Raw genomic sequence first — 20,651 nt, 5'->3', positions numbered from 1 at the left:
CTGCCCCCTTGTTTCACATTAGGGCACATGATCCTAACATCATCGGCCCATTAAGGACTGTGATTGCTACCATACTGATACCTCTGAATATTATAACTAGAACAGACCGAGAAGGAGAAAAGAAAGCGGGAGCAATAAAAGAAAGAGACACTGACAAAGGGGAAGTGAAAGGTTAAGAAGGGTGGAGGATGAACTGCACACATAAAGCCTAGCACAGAGCATCAAATCAGGCACTTTACATGAAAAGTGATCGTTACACTCCTTAAGCAACTAATCTAGACAAATGGTTTTCTCTAAGTGCAAAACCAGCAGAGATCATAATATCTTGATACACAGTATATCACATCCACACAAAACTCTCCAGATGGTAAAACAGAAAAAGCCTTTGATTGCACGTTCATGTCTAAAAGGCAAAACAACTCAACATTATGAACAATTTAAGCTCTTTGTATGGAAGTATGGGACTAGGAAACCACAAAAGATTACCACTGTGTCCGTCTACGGTACATTTCCCAATCCTCTTTTCTTCTATAATGTAACAACTGAGATATTTTTGAGAAGTTGTGCCATGTTTGTTAAGAAGTGCATGAAAACGTAAGTATAAGACATTTGGCATTTAACCTATACATTGCTGAGAGCTCATCAAGCGCATCTTCTTTTGGAAGAGCAGTGTTAATGGAGAAAAAGAAAAATTAACACCAGTGACACCAGCTGATTTTTAAACATAAAACTGACCATTTGTTCACTCAGTTTGCCATTAAATGTGGTTTTAAGGTGTGCTACATGACCTCTACAAACAAGTTTGGAGCTCTTCAACTGATTTATAACTGACAGCACAATGATACAATGCAAATTTATGGAGTTTGTTAGAATTTGTCCTCCAATTTTCTGTGCAATACACAGCTCAAACATGTCAGCTTCAGATATGGGACAGAACAAATCCTTCATTGGAAACCTCAACTAAAAACTTTTTTTTTTTATGTAAACAGTTAAAACAGCAAGATTGTCAATTGGTTTGTTCAGAGTGCATCATATAATGCACTTTACCACCATAACACTACAGTAAGTGAGGGGCAAAACTGAGCAAATTCACAATGTAAACAAATGTGGAACAGAGGCAGCTATCATAATGTTCTTGATATAAATGTCTAAATGATGATATGTCGTGCTACGCTAATGAAAACATGATGAAGTCACACTACAATTTACAGCCGGAATTGATCGCTTTCTTTAGTTTGTGTAGAAATTGTTTCAATGATGCTGTATCATTTCAAGGCGGACTGGCTTAAAGCACTTGTTTTTCTTTCTTTTTGGGATCCTGATAGCATAAAAATCAAGGGAAGCATTTGAATTATACAAAAAAGAAAAACATAATTGCACGCAATGCATGATAAGCTCTCACAAAGACAATCACTTCCATTCAAATTCCATCAGATATTAGAAATAAATGGACAGTAATATTTGTACATACAAATAAAAAAATGCATCCATGCTTTTGCCCAGTGTCATCTTCCTCCGAATGGAAGTGTGCGCTTACATGAGACTGAATCGCAAGAATATGGAAGACGACGGTTATGCGAGAATTCTGGGAAACTGAGTGCAAGAGCTTCAGGTTAAACTGACTCATGGAAGATTTTTGCATCAAAGACAGAGCAAAGACATTATTAGCAAGAAAAAGAGATGAAGAGGTGAAAAGGAAAAAGCTAGTGGAGGCAACAAGTGAACTTTTTTTTTTTTTTTGCAGAAACATTCAAGTTACAGTTTTTTTTTTTTTCCAAAATATACTACATTATAGGCCTACAATGCTGGAGTATTGCCTTATTTGACAGGTCGCCTACTTGTACTACACTACAGATTTTCCAATTAAGGAAGACGGTGGAGGATCCACGTACATCTACAAATCTACCAAAAAGGTGTTTGATTAAATTGAAGTATGAAGAAGAAGAAGACGACGAAGAAGGAGGAGGAAAGAAAGTGAATATGACTCTAGTTGAGCCAGCTGTTCTTCATGGCCACATTTGCTGTGGATCAGGCTGGTGAAAAATCAGTGGCTATTTCCACACGAAAAGTAATCTATACAGTATTGCTGTATGCATACATCTTTGAGACACACACACACACACACACACACACACACACACACATTTAAAGGCCATTAACTTCCATGATTCTAGTCCCATGATGTCCTTTAACTATCCAGACAATAACATATAAGGTAAGGACAAACTGGGACACTAAACACCCAACCGTTTCGACAAGAAACACCAAGGACATAACTAGGTTAAGAGACACAGACACACGAGAAAAAAAAAAAAAAAATAGCTGAATGGTTTCACTTTTTCTTTTCTTTTTTTCTTTTTTTACAAATGGACGCATAAAATTCAAACGTTAAATTACTGTACATAAAAAAAGAAAGTCACAAAACACTATTAGTGCTGGTTGATGAGTTCATTACAGCTAGGTTTTTTTTTTTGTCATTAATACTAGTCTACTAGTTGCTGAGACACCAAGGCCACGATAAACACATCAATGACCAACAAAGTAAAGCTTCCTACTTTTGGTTTGCGAGAGGCCACAAATCCCGACATACTCTTTAAATATTAAAAAAACAGAGACAACAACGCAATATAATATCTTTGGGTATGTTTGTATCTAGTACACATTAAAATGTTCTCAATTCAAACAAAAAATGAAAGTTTAGGGAATTTTAGTATCAAAAATCGCATGTCAGTATGTTCAAAAAGCAAGGCTTGGTTCCTCGGGTCGTGTTTGTAAACCTCCTTTTGAAGGGGAGAACTAAACGGGGAACCTTTGTTCCAGTAAGGCCACATCTAATAGTAGAGCACATCTCCAAATCAACTGTTTTTGAGACCATTTCAAATTTTAGAAAATGCGAGTTTAGGAAGACCCCAAAAAACTGAATTTTAAGAAAAGGAGACATTATAAAACGGCACTAAAACCGCCAGAAATTAAACGTAACAAATATCCAGCTACAGCGAAGTTTTTGATATGTGAGCTTCTACATTTGCTCTACAACAAATCAACTACACTATGGCTTCCGTATCAAAGACGTGTGTGTTGCATCCAAATCCTCTATATCGTGTTTTCTGGTTTATATTCCCAAATAAGACAGAAAGATGGCATTGTTCCTTTTGTGAGATCTAGACACAGCGATGAAATGCTTAAAGGAAGCTAAGCGCATATCGTAATGCAGGCAAGGCAGAGGCATTGCTTAAAGCTCTTTTCTTTTTAAAATCTTTATAAAAATGAACGATAAAAAAAACAGACCCTGTGAGTTTCTCCCAAATGTAAAATTAACACGATTTAACCAAATGGAAAACAAAAAAAGGGGTGGGGTGGGGGCTATTACAAAATACAAAGCATCAAAACTGAAGTAGTCCAAGTGAACCAATGTATATGAAAGTAGCTATATACAGAAGGAAAGCTCAGAGGAGGAATAGAACCTATTTGGTAACAAAAGCGCACTATAATGTTTGATATAAAAAAAAAAATTGTACCTTTACTAAAGCTTATACAATATCCTTGGTCCATAATAACTGTCATCTCACAATTTTAACGTGACCCTAAGAATTTCGACCTCCCAGGCTTTGATAAATCAGACCATATCACGCTCACACAGACCACAAGGAAGCAACGTAAGAGACTAAACATAATTTTCAGTCGACGCATTTTATACACGGTTGATGTATCATTGCTGTGGTCTTGTCTCCATGTCTTCTTCACCTGTTGACCACCTCCTCTCAGGCACTGTCTATTGCTAGCACCAGACCGGCTCCGTAGAAAAAACCACAAGAGGGCACTGAAGAACCATTCTCAAATATTTCGTCCTCGCCACAGGTTTAGCCTTTTTTTTCCACCTATCTCCCTTGTTTTCCGTGTCAGGGATTTTATTTTGAAATTCAATATGCAGCACTTTTACAAATAGTTTGTAGTCTGTTGAAACTGTTTCACGCATAGCACATTGCAAGTTCGTGAGCACTGCTGCATGTGTTATAACACAACAGCCGCGGCTGCATTAGAGGACGGCGCTGTGATGGCATTAGATGTGCTGTTGGCACCGTAGGGTGTCACTTCTCCGTTCCCTCCCACGCTGTTGCCGGTCGTGGACAGCAAGCTGGTGTTGCCCACTCGTAGGATGGCGCCAGCTGCGCTGCAGTGCGGACGTGGACCGGGTTCAGGCGTGTATGTGAACGTGAGCGTTGTGGAATAGATGATACCGTCGTTACGGACCAGTGTTACAGGGACTTGCACCGGCTGCCGCACCCACCGCCAGCCCTCGCGGAATGCCGAGATGTCTGGGACGACGCACAGCATGCTCTCGCCACACCTTTAGAGGAAATATCATGGCTATTAATAATTCAGTCTGTCACTGCCTGCAATATGTTTAACTGACAGCAGAAATAAAACAAAATACTTTTTTTAACGACCACATCAAGCTTTAAACAATACGTGTGGGGTCTTGTTCACTTTGGTTTTACTAGGCAGAGGCACTTCAGTCAAAGCTTAACATGTCATTTAATGCTGCATTTAACACATTTGTATGGATTTAGGACTCCCTTGTGAAAACATATAGCACTTAACTATTAAATGTGAACTTGCCCCATTATGGATTTTTGAAAATGCCTTTCATGTAGTGTAACAGCTCTAAGTGAATGAAACATTCTGCAAAGTTTTAAATCTCAAAGTGCAGCATGTTTAAAGTTATTATTGTCTCTCAAAAGAAAGGGTCGACTCTGAATCCCTGAAAGGAGTCTTTTTTTAAAACAAATCCCAAGCCGTTTCATGTTGACGTCAACTTGAAACATTAGCATATTTCCCGCTGACTTGTTGGTCTTTTCGCGTTGGTCTGAATGAAAGTGCAAATTCATTCTTTGCCACTAGATGGCGCTTTGGGAGCAGAAAAAAATAGCGGTTTCCCCGGTAATGCTGTACACAAAGCAGCATTGCGCTCACAAACGCTGCTTTATTTCAGGTATGTTGAAATGAAAATGAGACCAATCAGACCAATCACCGCAGATTAGCGTCACGCAAAGGAGGGGATTTCGAAAATGAATCCTTGAGCGAATCCTTTGGGAGTCATTGAGCAAATAAGGTAAAAAATAAATGACTATTATAAGACAAGTGTTTTTTGCTCTTGCATGCATGTCAACCTATTGTTGGGGACTCCCAAAACCAAAATATGAACCTTTCATTACCCATAATAGGGGCACTTTAAGTTTTTTAAGTTTAAGTTTTTTTCTAATGTATTTAGTTTGCAGATTACATAATATCAATTACAAGGATTCTTTCTTAACACAGCACAGTCCACTTTCAAAAATGTTTGACTTTAAAGTACATAATCTTTAAAGTAACTAGTTATATATTTATATTTTTGTATACTAATATACAAAACATACAATTTTCAATATAAATTATATTAAAGTATTTAGTTTACTATAAACACGTTTGGCAGTATTCTTTAAGCATATTTCAATAATAACATAGACCAATATACTTTAGTCAGACAAAAGCACTTTACAAATTTATCTAATTGCATTTAAAGTAAATATAATCCATAATACATTATCATTTAATTGCAATTAACATTACATTCAGTTCACACTCTTTTTTTTAAATCAAGGGACACACCAGATGTTAAAATTAAACTTTAAATTAATCCACCACTTATTTTAGATTGTAGTATAGAAATTATTTTTCATATGAATTTCATTAACTGTAAACTGAAGAAAAGTAAAAAAATATATGCACCTTACACTTACTCATCTTTGCCTTCAAAATGTTATTGCATAAGAATACAAGTATTCAGTCTGAAAAGTAATACAGTACTCGTTTATAATTGTAGTTATTTAAAGGCCCACTGTAAAATGATCTGTTCATAGACTAACAAACAGCATTTCAAAACCTCTTGGATTGGTATTCCTTTTTGCCATATGCATATCTTTTCAAATATCATCCATACCTGTACATGGTCTCAGCCTCTACATCACCAAACCACACCCGCAGATTTGGAGTGAAGTTCTGTCCTGTCAGCTCCAGCATTGCTACGTCTCCTCCACCATTTAACTGCTCACAAACACATGCAGTGTACACACACAATCAACCGCAGGCAGAGACTTGTGAGTGGACAAAGTGAGTAACTTCTGGAAAAAGCCTGTTTCTGTGCGCGTGTTACCTGTAAGCTCTCAACCACAGGCACGGGTGTGACGGGGGTGTGTACAGGGCCCATGCCCTCATAGAAGGTGTATTCTGCTTTATCAGTGCTGATGATTGTCCAGGAGGCACCGTCATTTATCATCTCCTTATTTGGTTCCTTTGGGCATGGAGTAGCCTACACGCACACACACACACACACACACTTAAATACTGTGAACACAAAAATAGCAGTTTACAAAGAGAAATATTAGGTCAATCCACTAGTCATTATCGCAAAATAAACTCACAAATCAGAAGTCATTCTCATATTTTGTGAGAATGACTAGTTTATTGACCTAATATTTTTCCTTGTAAACTGCTATTTTTGTGACAAGATAAGCAAAAATAATGCTTCCACTAAGAAAATACATTACAATCTGCCTGTGAGCTTCTAGCCATCAATACAAGGTTTTATATCCACATACAATGAACCAATGATAAGAAATGCATTTCCTCAAAAGTTTCCAGAAAGCGACTCACTTGAAATTGGATGATCCTCTCTTGAGAAAGGCACAGGTACATCCTCTCCGTATCCTTCAGGTAAAAGGCACACTTATGCAGCTGGGAGACGGGGTCATCTGCATCCAGCAAGGCGGTCTGCTTATCCACCTTACGGATGATCTGTGTGTGTGTGTGCGTGTTTGGGAAAAAGACAGGCAAGGGAAGAAAGAAAGGAAGTGAAGTTGATAAGAATATCAGTAGAAATCTCATAAATATCAGAACGACAACATTGTGCTGCTTTCTTCAGAGCAGTGACAGTTTCTGCCCCCTAAGTCTGTTCTAAAAAATATATACTGTCATCTGATCTGATAATAGAGAAAAATGATAAGATGGAGAAAATCAGGTGAACAGAGACACATGGGCTTACCAGGCGAGGAAGAGCCATGCCCGTCACGGAGCAGACCAGTTTGACGGTTTGGCCGTAGTGAATGTAGCCGTCTCGCACAGTGAACTCCTCTCCCTCGGACTCTTCATCATCCACTGAAATATCATTAACAAGACTGAGCTTATCCTGTGTGATCAGACCTTTCATTATAGTTGTCAAAACGAAAAACGGTGTCTATATAAGACAATGTCATTTTTCAATTAAATCCAAATTGTTCATTTCAGTAATAAAAAGATAGAGAAGTTAATTTATCATTCTTCTTTGTCATTATTATTTTTTTTTTTTTGATTGACATTAAAGACATGATAGACAGGAACAGGTCTACTGAGCTAACACACAACAATGGCAATAGTGTATTCCAGATGACAAGCTCTGATCTGACTGGCTGGCTTTAGGAGTCAGGTTGCACAGGTGTGGCTGTGGCTGCTGATTCTAAGGAAGAACAAGTCTTCTGCAGAAGCAAATGTTTGCCATTCACTGTATTGACTAAGTAGGATATTACAAGTTCTGTTTAAGAGACATAGTAATGGAAAAACAAGCACACTTGTATAGTCAGTTTTGCTCTTAGGGTTATATAAGATTTCAGATCAACATTACATAAAATAAGTGTTTAGGCCGAAAGAATTGTTTTTGAAAGAAATTAATACTTCCATTCAGCAAGAATGCATTAAATTGATCAAAAGTAACAAAAGTAAAAAAGTAAAGACAAATCATATACATACACACAATATATATATATATATATATATATATATATATATATATATATATATATATATATATATATATATATATTATATATTATATATTATATATATATATATATATATATATATATATATATATATATATATATATATAAGATAGACTTGAATGTGCATGATACAAACCTAAATTTTAATAATTCATGACTGAAAATATTTTGTAACATGATATTGATGTACCATTTACATGGTAATGCAATGTCTGATTTTAAAATGTGTTTCAAAGGATGAATTTAGAAATGTAAAGTTTTTAGTCGATATATAACTTCTGATGATTTCTAAAATGTGATAGAGAAAAAAAGCAACAAAGAATTCTTTTTTTTTTTAAACAAAGGTCAAAACTCCTGTTATAATTTGGATTTTTGAGGGTGCACTCTTGTCATAAATTAATCTATCCTACATTATTTTTAACAAAAAACATTGGTAAAATATATATTTGTGAGTCTTAGACCTTTCCAACGATATATAGTTTGTCAAGATTAGATTAGATTTGATTATAATATAGTGAAGTAACCATAGGCATCCCGTATTTGGGACGGGGTTAATATTTGTTTTTACTGTGAGCAGACTTGGTGAGCAGAAGGGACCTTTTAAAAACTTTTAAAAATCTTATCATCAACCTCACACTTTTGAACAGTAGTTTATATCTAAGTTTTGACCATTCTTTAAGGATTTGGCAATCAACAATGCACAAAGACTTACAGAGGTGGATGTAGAAGGCTCCCCACTGCTGTGAGCTGGCGTGGAAGTTTCCTCCCTCGACGTGCAGGTAACGTGTACTGACCGTCTGCGAGCGAAGTCGGTTAAATAACGCCACTTTTGTTCCTGATGCTATACAGACTGCACACAGGAGAAAAACAGAACTCTGTTACAGAGACTTCAGACTATGTTATCTGAATCGAAAGCCCTGTCCAACATTCTATTTCCCTATAATGTGTCTTATATTATTTCTTATATATCTTTAACATAACGGTGTCATCATTCTTTCTAAAACTGTCAAACATTCTCAAAAGCACTGTAAGAGTTTCCAATGAGCGTAATGTGGGTAGTGAATACTCACGGTCTGCGTTTTTGAGGGATTGTTTTTTTTTGGAAGGTTTGGAGATGACCTTGATCCTCTTGCTGAGGAAGACGCCGATGTCTGTGCTGTTTCCGTAGAACATCTTCACCGACAGCATGAAGTGCTTGCGTTTGTCTGAGTCTGAGATGTACAATGTTTTGGCTGTGCAATAGTTCTGCAGGGAGAAGGCAAGATTTGGGTATTCATGAGAAAAATAATGCTACATTAATGGTGATGCTTTGGCTCTGTGTGCTTGGCTGAGGAAATCTTGTCAGAAAAATTACCTTCCCCTCTAAGTTTAGCTGCTGCATCTCCTGGTCGCTGTTGCCGATGCCGATGAAGGCGCAGGGCTGAGAATCCTGCTCCGAACAGCCGTCTCGCTCCATCTGCTCCCTCTTCTTCTTCCATCCACAGCCCATCAGATACACACAAGGGGGAGGACAGAAAAACCTAGATGAACACAAAATGTGAGTGTAGCTTGACCATGTAAAACTCACTGACATAATGTATATATATTTAGACAAAGTAATTTAGATATCAGATAGATCGAAACAAACAAAATAAAATGAAAAGAAAGGAAGGAAATGCTGCTTTTGGTCATGAATGAATGAATGAATGAACTAACAAAATGTTGCTTTGAATGAATAAATGAACAAGCAAACAAACAAATAAAATGCTGCTTTTGGGGAGGAATGAATGAGCGAATGAATGAGTGAGTGAGTGAGTGAGTGAGTGAGTGAATGAATGAATGAACGAAGGAACGAATGAATGAAATGTTGCTTTTGATAATGCAAACAAACAACTAAAATTATGCTTTAGGGAATGAACGAATGAAAAATAAACAAGCAAACAAACATAATGCTGCTTTTGGTCATGAATGAATGAATGAATGAAATGTTCCTTTTGAGCAAGAATGAATAAATTAATATTTAAAACAAACAAATAAAATGCTGATTTTGGGCAGGAACAAATTAAATGAATAAATGAACAAGCAAACAAACAAAATGCTGCTTTTGGGGAGGAATGAATGAGTGAATTAACGAATAAGTGAATGAATGAATGAATGAATAAATGAATGAATGAATGAATGAAATTCTGCTTTTCATAATGCAAACAAACAAATAAAATTATGCTTTTGGGAATGAACTAATGAAGAATAAACAAGCAAACAAACAATGCTGCTTTTGAGCAAGAATGAATAAATGATTATTTTTAAAAAGATACAAATAAATACATATCATTAAATATTAAGCTTTAATTAATTGTTATCAGAACTGTTCACTGAATGAATGTACAACAACTGTACATTATACATGAAATGTACATAACCTATCAGAATGACTCCAGATCAGCACTAGGTGGCAGCACATGAGTAGTGTTGATACAGCGCTCACTTTCAGGACAAACTCAAGAAAGCACCATCAGACAGTCAAAAATACACAAACCTCAAACCTAGGCAGACCTGAGCAAAAGGTACATTTGACAACTCACAGCAGAGGTTGAGGGCTGTGAAATCTTTACTCGTTTCCTCTTTATTGTGGCCTACATCATTAAAGGGATGTTGGAGCAAACTGATATCAATCAGCATGACCTTGAACACAGAAGCACGGAATCTGTACTTGACATTAAAGCAGTGATCTCTGTGGGTGACGGTATCAGCTCACTGCACTTCACCTTGGAGAGACACTCGTCTAGACATGAGGCGGGGGAATATTCATGACACGCAATTGCAGCTAATATCTGAAAACTGGTGCAATAAAAGGGGAATAACAGCAGTTCCACATTCAGTCAGACTGAAACACACTATTGGCATGATTTAGGGGGCAGACCCAACCCCAATCGTGTTTCACCCTTATACACGACAGCCTCATTTGTACGGTTCAGTATATTCTGTATTGGTGTGTTTGAAATGAAAAAGGAAAAGACGAGTCTGAAGCCTACTGTCACATACTAATAATGAAAGATTCAGGTCTTAGTCTGGACCACTAGCCGTGGGAGTTTGATCTGTATCAAACTGTGCTGGTTTAACCTAGCTAACATTTATGATGTATTTCTAGGACCATGCAAATCCACAGCATTAGTACATATAGCTAAGACCATCTTAATGCATCGGGCACAGGGCATTGCTATGGGGTTAAAATAGTGGTTTTTATAAGTGTGCTGCTATAGTGTCGGGATGGGAATGCTAGGGTGTCCTGGGTGGCTGTCAGGGCACTGCTGTGGAGCTGCTAGCTACGGTGTCTTTGATGATTGACAGTGTGGTTGCTAGGATGTCATGAGAGGTTGTTAGAACACTGTTATGCAGTTGCCAGGGTGGTTGCTGGGACACTGCATGGTGTTACTGTCTGCTAAGCAAAAACTGTAAACCAAAATGTTAGTTCTAAAAGCAAGAGCACACCTCTTGTTAAACCACATGATTTCATAAATCACTTATGCTTGTAGCACTGGGACTGGGAAGTTAGCAACATAAAAAAAAAAAAAAAAAAAAAAAAAAAAAAAAAAAAAAACATTAGTTGTTTTAAAAGTCAATGGGGGTCACAAGGACATGCCAAGAAGCAGAACTGGTGCAACAAGTCAAGTGCTTCACATTCATTTTCAATTGAAGCTAAATGATACTCTTCTTAGTCATAAACCATCTCTGATTACAGAACACATGTATATGATTTCATGAAGCGCACACTTTTGTTCTCTCTGGCTCTCATCTGGTATTCTGTCTCTCTTGACATGTGTCCAGGTTTTGGCTGTGCTGTTCACAGATAACTGCCAAATGAGGCCGAGCGACATCAGTTCCTCAGACACTGTTTGTCTCTACAGTTATCACCTTGTCTCGCGTTCTGCTGACCTTCTCTCCTTCACTTCCCTGTCATCTTAAATCCTTTCTTTTCTCTTTCCCGTCATTATTTGGTTTCTATTCTTATCAGCCTCTCTCTCACACGTTCTTTCCTTCTCTTGTCCTTTCACCTCTTCATCTTACTGCACTCTTCCCTAAAAAACTAATTTTCCTACCTTAGGGAATCGACGGATGGTATAAGGGGCTTTACATGACAATGGGATCAGTTTATGTGCTCAAAAACAGATCGATGGAGAGCTTGGAAATGGAACTGGGGTTAAAAGTGAAACTCTTTAATGTGTCTTAAAATTGCAACGCTGATGGTGCAAGATGCAAAAAAAAAAAAAGTGATATGCAATGCAGACACCAGAGATTAAATAATAAATATTGCAAATGTTCAGTATTTACACTGGCTATAAAGTCAAAAAACATTTCACCTTATGAATTCATCATGAATCATAGTTGTCATTTACCTTTTTTCATTGCCGTATGATTTCTGTGCAACTTTAGCGTGTAGGATGAGCACAGTTTGGTCTCCTCGTTCCTTCAGGTAATTCCGCATGGCTTCTCTGAAATCACAGAAGAAAAATAATTGTTGAATGGAGCTGTACTTTTATGGCTGCCAAAGTGAGCTGATTTGGCTTACAGGGACTTTAGTATAACGTTATCATAGATAAAACAAAAATGCATTAGTGAAACAGGCAAGATTACATTTTTGTTGAGCATTTTCATAAAAACTGCAGTTCTCTATGACTTCTACTTTGCTTTTCACCCGTGTGCTTTAACTTCAATGTCACAGTTTTGAGTTTTTAAAACCCATCCTTGTTTCAGACCTGTAAAACCACTTTAGAAGTGCTATTGTAGAGGGTTCTGGTGAAAGCATGTGGTGTGTGTGTGTTTCTTTAAAGCGAAAGCCTTCTGAAAGCCTGTATGTGCTTCAAAAACCAAATCTCCAGAGCTTGACTAGAAACACAGACCCAAGTTTGATTAGCCAATTCTCTGGTGAGTGCAACTATGTGTTGCTTGCAGAAAGCACACAAACACCGTGGCCAAAAACCTCAGCTTTCCAGCTGGGGGTCTTTAAAATGAAAAGAAGGGGAAGAGGGGGGTAAGAAAAAGGGCAAAAGGACAGCAGTGCGTGTGTGTACACAAATCAAACTGCACAAAATCGCTTAGCTCATAATCAAAGAATTTTGATTTCGTGTCAGTCTTCCAATTACCTCAGTAAACTACCAGAAAACATTCCAGAATGTGCAAACTTAAATTAGCTTGCTAAATGTAGACACGCTGCAAGAGTGATGCATTTCGAGGAAACATTAAAAAAGCATTGCTTCGAGGTTGTTGTTTATTATGATAACATAACAAGCTTTGAACGGAATCCCAAACAGAAATATTCTGAAGGAAGATCAAAAACACTGATCCGTAACAGACTGTATGTGTTGGAAAAAACCGCTCACGTAGACACTCACACACACAAAAATGGCTAATTTGCACAGATGTCAGTGACATCTGACACGTCAAAATGCTCAGAGGGACACAGAGACGGGGTAATTGTTGGGGGGCAGCTTATACACACACACACAAGCAGCTTCCCTTTGCATCGCAAACGTCTCACACACGCTCAAGTTAGACAGGCTTTTGTTATGGAAAGCAAGGGGGCCCTGTGACATGAGGGTGGGAGGGGGAAGTTGTGATTCGACAATAAAATACTTCTCCTACAAGACACAGGCTCAACGCAGCAAGACTGACAGGAGGACTAATGACTCACACTTATAGTCATTTAACGTCACACACTGGCCTACTCAAGTTCCATCAGAAAATCTGTGCTGTGCAGAGCACTCCCCTCAGTGTATTTTGGCATAATCTTTACTGTCATGGGTTGTCGCTTCTGAAGATATGCTAGTAGCATAGTGTTGTTTGAAGATTTAGAGGAAAAGTCATCTTCTAGCATTGGAGACAATGCACTGCACTGACACTGTATGATGAGAACAAAACTTGAACCGACTTTGAGCAGAACAATGACACTACTATCTTCTGAAAAGCTATTTTATATCTGAACAACATTTTCTTCAAAATTGATGAACACAGAGTATTACTGAATTGAATTGCATCAACAGTGAACTAATTTGAGCTGAATAATGATACTATCGTTGAGCTTATTTGAAGTCTCAATTAATGAATTCATCATAATTGATTAATTTTGCATCAACACTTATTTTCCTGTTCATTAATGTGAAACAGTTTGAAACAATCAGTATTGTATAACGTGCTACATAAATACATGTGTCTAGACTTGGCTCATAATAAAAATATGAGTGGAAAAAATCAGTACAGCCTATTCAAAGTGGAAGGATTTGACGACAAAGTTGCTGCTTCTTTAGTGGACAGGTAATTTATCGCTATTTCTTGTCAGTATTTTCTAAAAGCAATGATTTTCAACCAATTAAATTTCTCAGTGGTTGCAGTCATGGCTAGTTATGACCATCAATCAAAAAATAAACTAATAAATGACAGCTTATTCCATTTTATCGCTTTTTTAATAACGAAATGTCAAGACACTGTACTAGTCTAAACCAACAATAGTTTGTTTTATGTCATGCACTGGCAAATTTGTCGCCATGCTAAATGATTTTAGAGTCATTTAGAATGCTAAAGACAAATCCTATTTAACAGCTTGCATACAGTTTTATTTAAGATCTTGTATGCCAGTGAGCATCGTGAAGCGAGTGAATATTGAACCTCCCAGCCTCACGACACACACACAAATGGTGAATTCCTGCAGATCTGGTGATGTCATCTTCCTCAGACCCATGTCATCTGATTCATTTGATACTTCTAATAACATGCCGTGTCGTATATCGTTACGACGGTAAAAAAATATATATATTCCATGTATACGGTGACGTAAATAAGTGCACTGTAAAAAAATTTATTTCAATTGTTTTTTTTTTTTTTATTGAAATAACTATGTTTCTTCATTTTTTCTTATCAGTTTTGTATATTAGGGTAGTGTGTGAATGTTTATTGCATTATTTCAGTTTCATGCGGGTTACCATGATGGTGTTTAGTGTCTGTGTAAATGACACGATGCGCCTTCTCTATATGTTAAGATTTAAAAGCTGCTTGTGATGGGCTTTGGTTCATCATGTGACTTTCTGTTTCTCATCACCACCTGAAAATGAGGAAGGGTTATGAGTTAAGCTTACTTGACTACAACAGTTCATATGTCAATGTCGTAAATGAACAGAAATAGCCTTAAATAATGAATAGATGTACATCTTTCCACCCCTTATGAGTACAGTTAATTTTTACAACACCAGAATCGCATTCAATGTGAACGTGGTTATAAGGCGTGTATATTTTAAACTACTTAGTCAGCACTAATAGCTGAAGTTCAGTTTTTAAGAGCCCCTTAAAAACACAGTATAATAAGCAGACACCAGGGAACAAATGTAAACAATATAACGCGTATTAATAGTGTCCTACAAAATTAAAAGTAAATGTAATTCATTATGAATAGAATATTTATATTAATTTTTTTATATTATAAACTGATCGAAGTAAAACAATAACATGAGATTTCAAATAATTCAGAAACATCTTATTTAAAGTTTTATTGCACCTACAAGTTGCATTCAATATCAGTCAAATCTAAAAGTTGTGTGTTTTTACAAAATAAATACATTTATCAAATAAAAAAATAAATGAAATCAAACAAGGTGAAGTACTATACATTTCTGAAGTATTTGAGTTCATTTATTGTCTAAAGTGCTTTCTGTTGATTTTCAGAAGAACTACGTATATAAATAACTATATTGTGAAATATATTGTTAATGTGAAATAAAATGAGTCATACCGTGAAACAGAATTTTGGTCACACCGCCCACCCCTAGCCAGCAGTGTAACTTTTAGATGGCAAAACTCTTTAAATCCATCACCTTTTAAGTAACACCACCTCAACCAATAACGGACCACTTTTGTATCAAATTGACCACCTTCAACAATACATGACAAATACTGTCAGACTTCCACCCACTTGCTGTATGCAGCATTCCGATGTGCATCTATTAGGGTTTTGTGCAATGAAAGGTTATAGTCAATCAGTTTTTTTTACATAGAATGGTGCAAATACACTACCATTTAAAATTTTGGGGTTAGGTTATATATTATATTGATCAATAGTGACAGTTAAACAGTTAATAGTTAAACATTTCCAATGTACCGAAATATTTATATTATTTGAAATTAATGCTGTTCTTTTGAATTTTCTAATTAAAATATCCTGAAAAAAATGTTTACAGAAAAAAATATTAAGCAGCACAATTGCTTTCAACATTTATAATAATAATACACTTTTTTTTTTTTTTGAGCACCATTCAACATATTACAATGATTTCTGAAGGATCATGTGACACTGAAGACTACTGAAAATTAAGCCTTGTCACAGGAATAATTAGATTTTATATTAATAATTATAATTATATTCATTGCTGTATTTTTTTTTAATCAAATATATCCAATTTTGGCCAATTTTGTCTATTTTAAAAATAAACTTTTTAAAATATTTTTAAAAAGCTTGCCAACTCCAAACTTTTTCCATACTTCTATATGTGTCGGATCAGTGTCTGGTGGATACTAAACAAGCCTAATTATCCAGCGCTTTCTAAATTGACTAGTTGTTCCGACAACCTACCGACAAATTGATTTTGAAAATACATGCAGTTGTGTATGTTTCAAAAATGCGATTAAGGATCAAAGATCACTAAGGATTCAAACCATACACCGCTCAAATACTAAAGTGGAAAACATATGATAGAAGGTTTGAGGTTCATTTCATTGGTTAACGTCTTACGGTTAACATTTGAACCGAACTTGGTGTCATTTATGTCATGGTTTATTGCACCTTGTTGTGCTGGTAAAATAAGGTCATCAATAACATGCAACTCCATGCAAGCAGTCCTGAAGATCAATAACAGTTTTCCTGCACACGCAAAGGTCTCGCACGCAAAGTCAAGCCACTGGGCCATGTGACGTTACATGCTTAAGAGAAAAACCACAGAGCTTCCCCACGGAAAACCCATATAAAGTTAAAAAACTAGTGATTGATAAAGAATTTCTGAATTCAAGAATTGAATGATTAAGATAGCTTATTTCCACCCAATTGAAATGAAGAAAAACTTAATTAAAAAGTACAAAATATAAGATTTAGAGAAGGAAGGACATATGTAATGACAAACAACCACAGCATTACACAGACACAAAGCCAGACACACATTGATGAAAGAAGTGGACAAGCCTTTGTGAGTCATCAGTTTTCAGCAGCAGCATGACAAATATGGGCACATCAACAGGAAGAGCTTCTGACACGCACACAAACACTGAACACGGCAAAGCAAACCCACAACAAGTGCCATAATCTACATACATATTTTAATAAGTTTCAAAACCACAGGACTTGAAAGTCAATACGCCACATTAGATAAAAAAAACCCCTGAAAGATGTACATTTTTTAGAAAGAGAAGTTTTATAATGGGAAAACCACAATGTGACGAGGGCTACATAAGTCAAGAACCATATTTCCAGTGGTCTTTCTCTTTTTGTCTCATAAGTGGAATTAAATCATCCTAAGCTCACGTCTCAAAGGATCGCTCACAAAAAAAAAAAAAAAGAAAGAAATATGAAAGGTGGGCAAGCCTGATAGGTCTGAGATAACAAGCCAAAAAAATTTGTCCTCATTACTGTCCTCATTTGTGAGTTGCTTTGGACAAAATTATTTTTTAAATATTTTACAATTATAATTTTAAACAGCTGTTTTCTATTTGAAAATATATTCAAAATATAATTTATTTCAGTGAACACAAAGGTGAATTTTAAGCAGTCATGACTCCAGTGTTCATTGTCACTTGATCCTTCAGAAATCATTCTAAAGCCCTGTTCACACCAAGAATGATAAATATAAAGATAACTATAAAGATAACGATATTAGCGTCCACACCAGCGAACAATATCGTCTGTTTATTCTGAGCGCACGTGCGTCTGCCGCTTTAAATCCTCGAGCTTGTTACAGCAGGATGGATTCTGATTGGATATCGTCATCAGCTGGAAAAAAAATTCTGAAAATGATTCCAACGATATCGTTTCTCTATGCCTTTATCGTTATAGTTGTAGTGTGGACTCTGCTATTCTTTAATATTGAGAATGATTTTTAGAACTATATCTTTATCTTTATAGTTATCGTGCTTGGTGTGAACGGGCCTTAATGCTGATTTGGTACCATTTAGAATATGGATAAATAAGAATAAGAGGTCACTTCATTTTAGGGTCCAATTCTCACTATTAACTAACCATTAACTATGACTTTTGCCTCAATGAACTCCTTATTTGCTGCTTATTAATAGTTTATAAGGTAGTTGTTAAATTTAGGGTATTCGGTAGGATTATGGATGTAATGCATTATATGTACTTTATAAGCACTAATAAACAGCCAATATGTTAATAATAGACATGCTAATCAGCAACTAGTTATTAGTGTGAATTGGACCCTATACTAAAGTGTTACCGAATAAGAATATATCTAAATAGACTAAGAAATCACTTAGGACAATAAAGAAGCAGACAGACAGTTAGAGGCGAAAAGTAAGAAAATAGTTAAAAGAGAGAAAGAACAGAAGTATGAACAACAAACTGCTCGAGTTAGTTCATGCCCAAATTTTGCAGAATTAGTAATACTAGTAAAAACAGTTACTTGTGCCAAAGCTGCATGTTTTAATGTGCACAAGACGAGAATGACATAGCAGACTGTTTGTATAATACTCTGCCAGTTAACTGAGACTGTAGATGTCTAAAGAGGTTCATCATCCTAAAGGCACGTCACATTGTCTTTAGCAATGGGCTCCCCGACACATACACACTAACACACACACACTTCATAACTTTATCACCTAGCCATCACCCCATGGTGCACAACATCCCATTAAAAATAGCCAGTGTCTACAGAAAGCATTATCCAAACAGATCTGACCCAAATGAATCTATCCTAATCAACCAGTGAGTGATCAACACCTTATTGAATTGTAAGCAGAATTATCCAGTGATACTCAGATTCATAGGATGGGGCCCAGCACAGACAGGGGCCATGAAGCGGTGGCAATGTCCTGCCAGGGCGTATGCTCTCTGCCAGAATGCAGTCGTGCTGTAAGTTAACCGCAGGGCGCGCGACACGGGTTGGGCGGCCAGCGCTTAACTCCCCCTCTCTATCATTTTCCATGTCCCTCACTTCTCCACTCAAAACATGAACCGCTGACTGGAGCTGCTTCACAACACGCATCGTCTGAAAACATTTCGTTCCATATTTCTTGGGTGAATTCTTGGCCCCTAATTTTGACTCTTCAAAAAAGCTCAGAATGTTCAGAATGATTTCAATGTTAAGTCAATGCAAAGGCGCGTTTACGCGCGTCTGGAGGTCTCGCGGCGCGAATGGGCCGTTAAGCGCGGCGCGGAAGACGCGAATTCGCCTCATTCGCGCGTCTAGTTTGCACGTCTAGTTCGCCCGAATTGACGCGCGAACAGAGCGCATCGCGCGAAACGCGCGTTAAGCGCGAATGGTGCTTTTTGTGCATTTAGCGTTTGACGCGAATTCGCGTCTGCCGCCCGAGTTGAAAAATTTGAACTTTGGCGTCAATTCGCACCGCGTTAACCAATCAGGAGCCTGCTAGGAGTCACTCATTCAACAGTATGTTCCTGCAGCCTCCGGCTGTGCAGGAATACCCTTCTCCACTCATTCAACAAGGAGGAACGACAGATGTTGTCAGTGAGCAGTCAACCGGAGCTATATGACAAAAGTTCATATTTCTATAGAGACAGGAATAAAAATGACCTATATATATATAAAACATATTAATAGATAGATAACGATTTCGTCGCTGCTTTTTGCGGATGATGTTGTCGTGTTGGCATCCTCAGACCAGGACCTTCAGTGTGCATTGGGACGGTTTGCAGCCGAGTGTGAATCGGCTGGGATGAGAATCAGCACCTCCAAGTCCGAGGCCATGGTTCTCAGTCGGAAAAGGGTGGATTGCCCACTTCAGGTTGGTGGAGAGTTCCTGCCTCAAGTGGAGGAGTTCAGGTATCTTGGAGTCTTGTTCACGAGTGAGGGAAGGATGGAACGTGAGATTGACAGACGGATCGGTGCAGCTTCTGCAGTAATGCGGTCGCTGTACCGGTCTGTCGTGGTGAAGAAGGAGCTGAGCTGTAAGGCAAAGCTCTCGATTTACCGGTCAATCTACGTTCCTACTCTCACCTATGGTCATGAGCTGTGGGTCATGACCGAAAGGACAAGATCCCGGATGCAGGCGGCCGAAATGAGCTTTCTCCGTCGGGTGGCTGGGCGCTCCCTTAGAGATAGGGTGAGAAGCTCGGTCACTCGGGAGGAGCTCAGAGTAGAGCCGTTGCTCCTCCACATCGAGAGGAGCCAGCTGAGGTGGCTCGGGCATCTATTTCGGATGCCTCCTGGACGCCTTCCCAGGGAGGTGTTCCAGGCACGTCTCACCGGGAGGAGGCCCCGGGGAAGACCTAGGACACGCTGGAGGGACTATGTCTCCCGGCTGGCCTGGGAACGCCTCGGGGTCCCCCCGGAAGAGCTGGAGGAAGTGGCTAGGGAGAGGGAAGTTTGGGCGTCTCTGCTTAGACTGTTGCCCCCGCGACCCGGCCCCGGATAAGCGGAAGATGATGGATGGATGGATGGATATTAATAGATAAATTTAATATAGGCCAAAGATAAGAAACGTTTCATTTTACCCCAAACGAATTATATTTTATCTTGAACCACTAAAGACACATCAGAGCCAGCGGCAAATGTCAGAAGATCTAGCCGAGGTAAGGCTACTCTCGGCGGATAC

The 20,651-nt window shown here is 37.7% G+C and overlaps 1 protein-coding gene across 3 annotated transcripts in view; it reads right to left on the bottom strand.

Annotated features, from left to right (window-relative positions):
- Positions 1–2,109: 2,109 nt before the first annotated feature.
- LOC128016634 (recombining binding protein suppressor of hairless) overlaps positions 2,110–20,651 on the bottom strand; it is a 43,573-nt gene continuing 25,031 nt past the window's right edge. For all 3 annotated transcript variants that reach the window (XM_052601302.1, XM_052601304.1, XM_052601303.1), the window contains exons 3-11: positions 12,227–12,322; positions 9,208–9,373; positions 8,924–9,098; positions 8,566–8,703; positions 7,082–7,194; positions 6,694–6,834; positions 6,194–6,349; positions 5,981–6,084; positions 2,110–4,348 (exon numbers count right to left, since the gene is read on the bottom strand). In XM_052601302.1, the coding sequence (XP_052457262.1) occupies positions 4,012–4,348; positions 5,981–6,084; positions 6,194–6,349; positions 6,694–6,834; positions 7,082–7,194; positions 8,566–8,703; positions 8,924–9,098; positions 9,208–9,373; positions 12,227–12,322 (1,426 nt within the window). In that variant the 3' untranslated portion in view covers positions 2,110–4,011. The remainder of the gene's footprint in view (positions 4,349–5,980; positions 6,085–6,193; positions 6,350–6,693; positions 6,835–7,081; positions 7,195–8,565; positions 8,704–8,923; positions 9,099–9,207; positions 9,374–12,226; positions 12,323–20,651) is intronic.

The sequence above is a fragment of the Carassius gibelio genome, chromosome A7 (genome assembly GCF_023724105.1).
Source record: "Carassius gibelio isolate Cgi1373 ecotype wild population from Czech Republic chromosome A7, carGib1.2-hapl.c, whole genome shotgun sequence".
Classification (NCBI taxonomy): domain Eukaryota; kingdom Metazoa; phylum Chordata; class Actinopteri; order Cypriniformes; family Cyprinidae; genus Carassius; species Carassius gibelio.
This window is presented reverse-complemented; position numbering and strand designations above follow the sequence as displayed.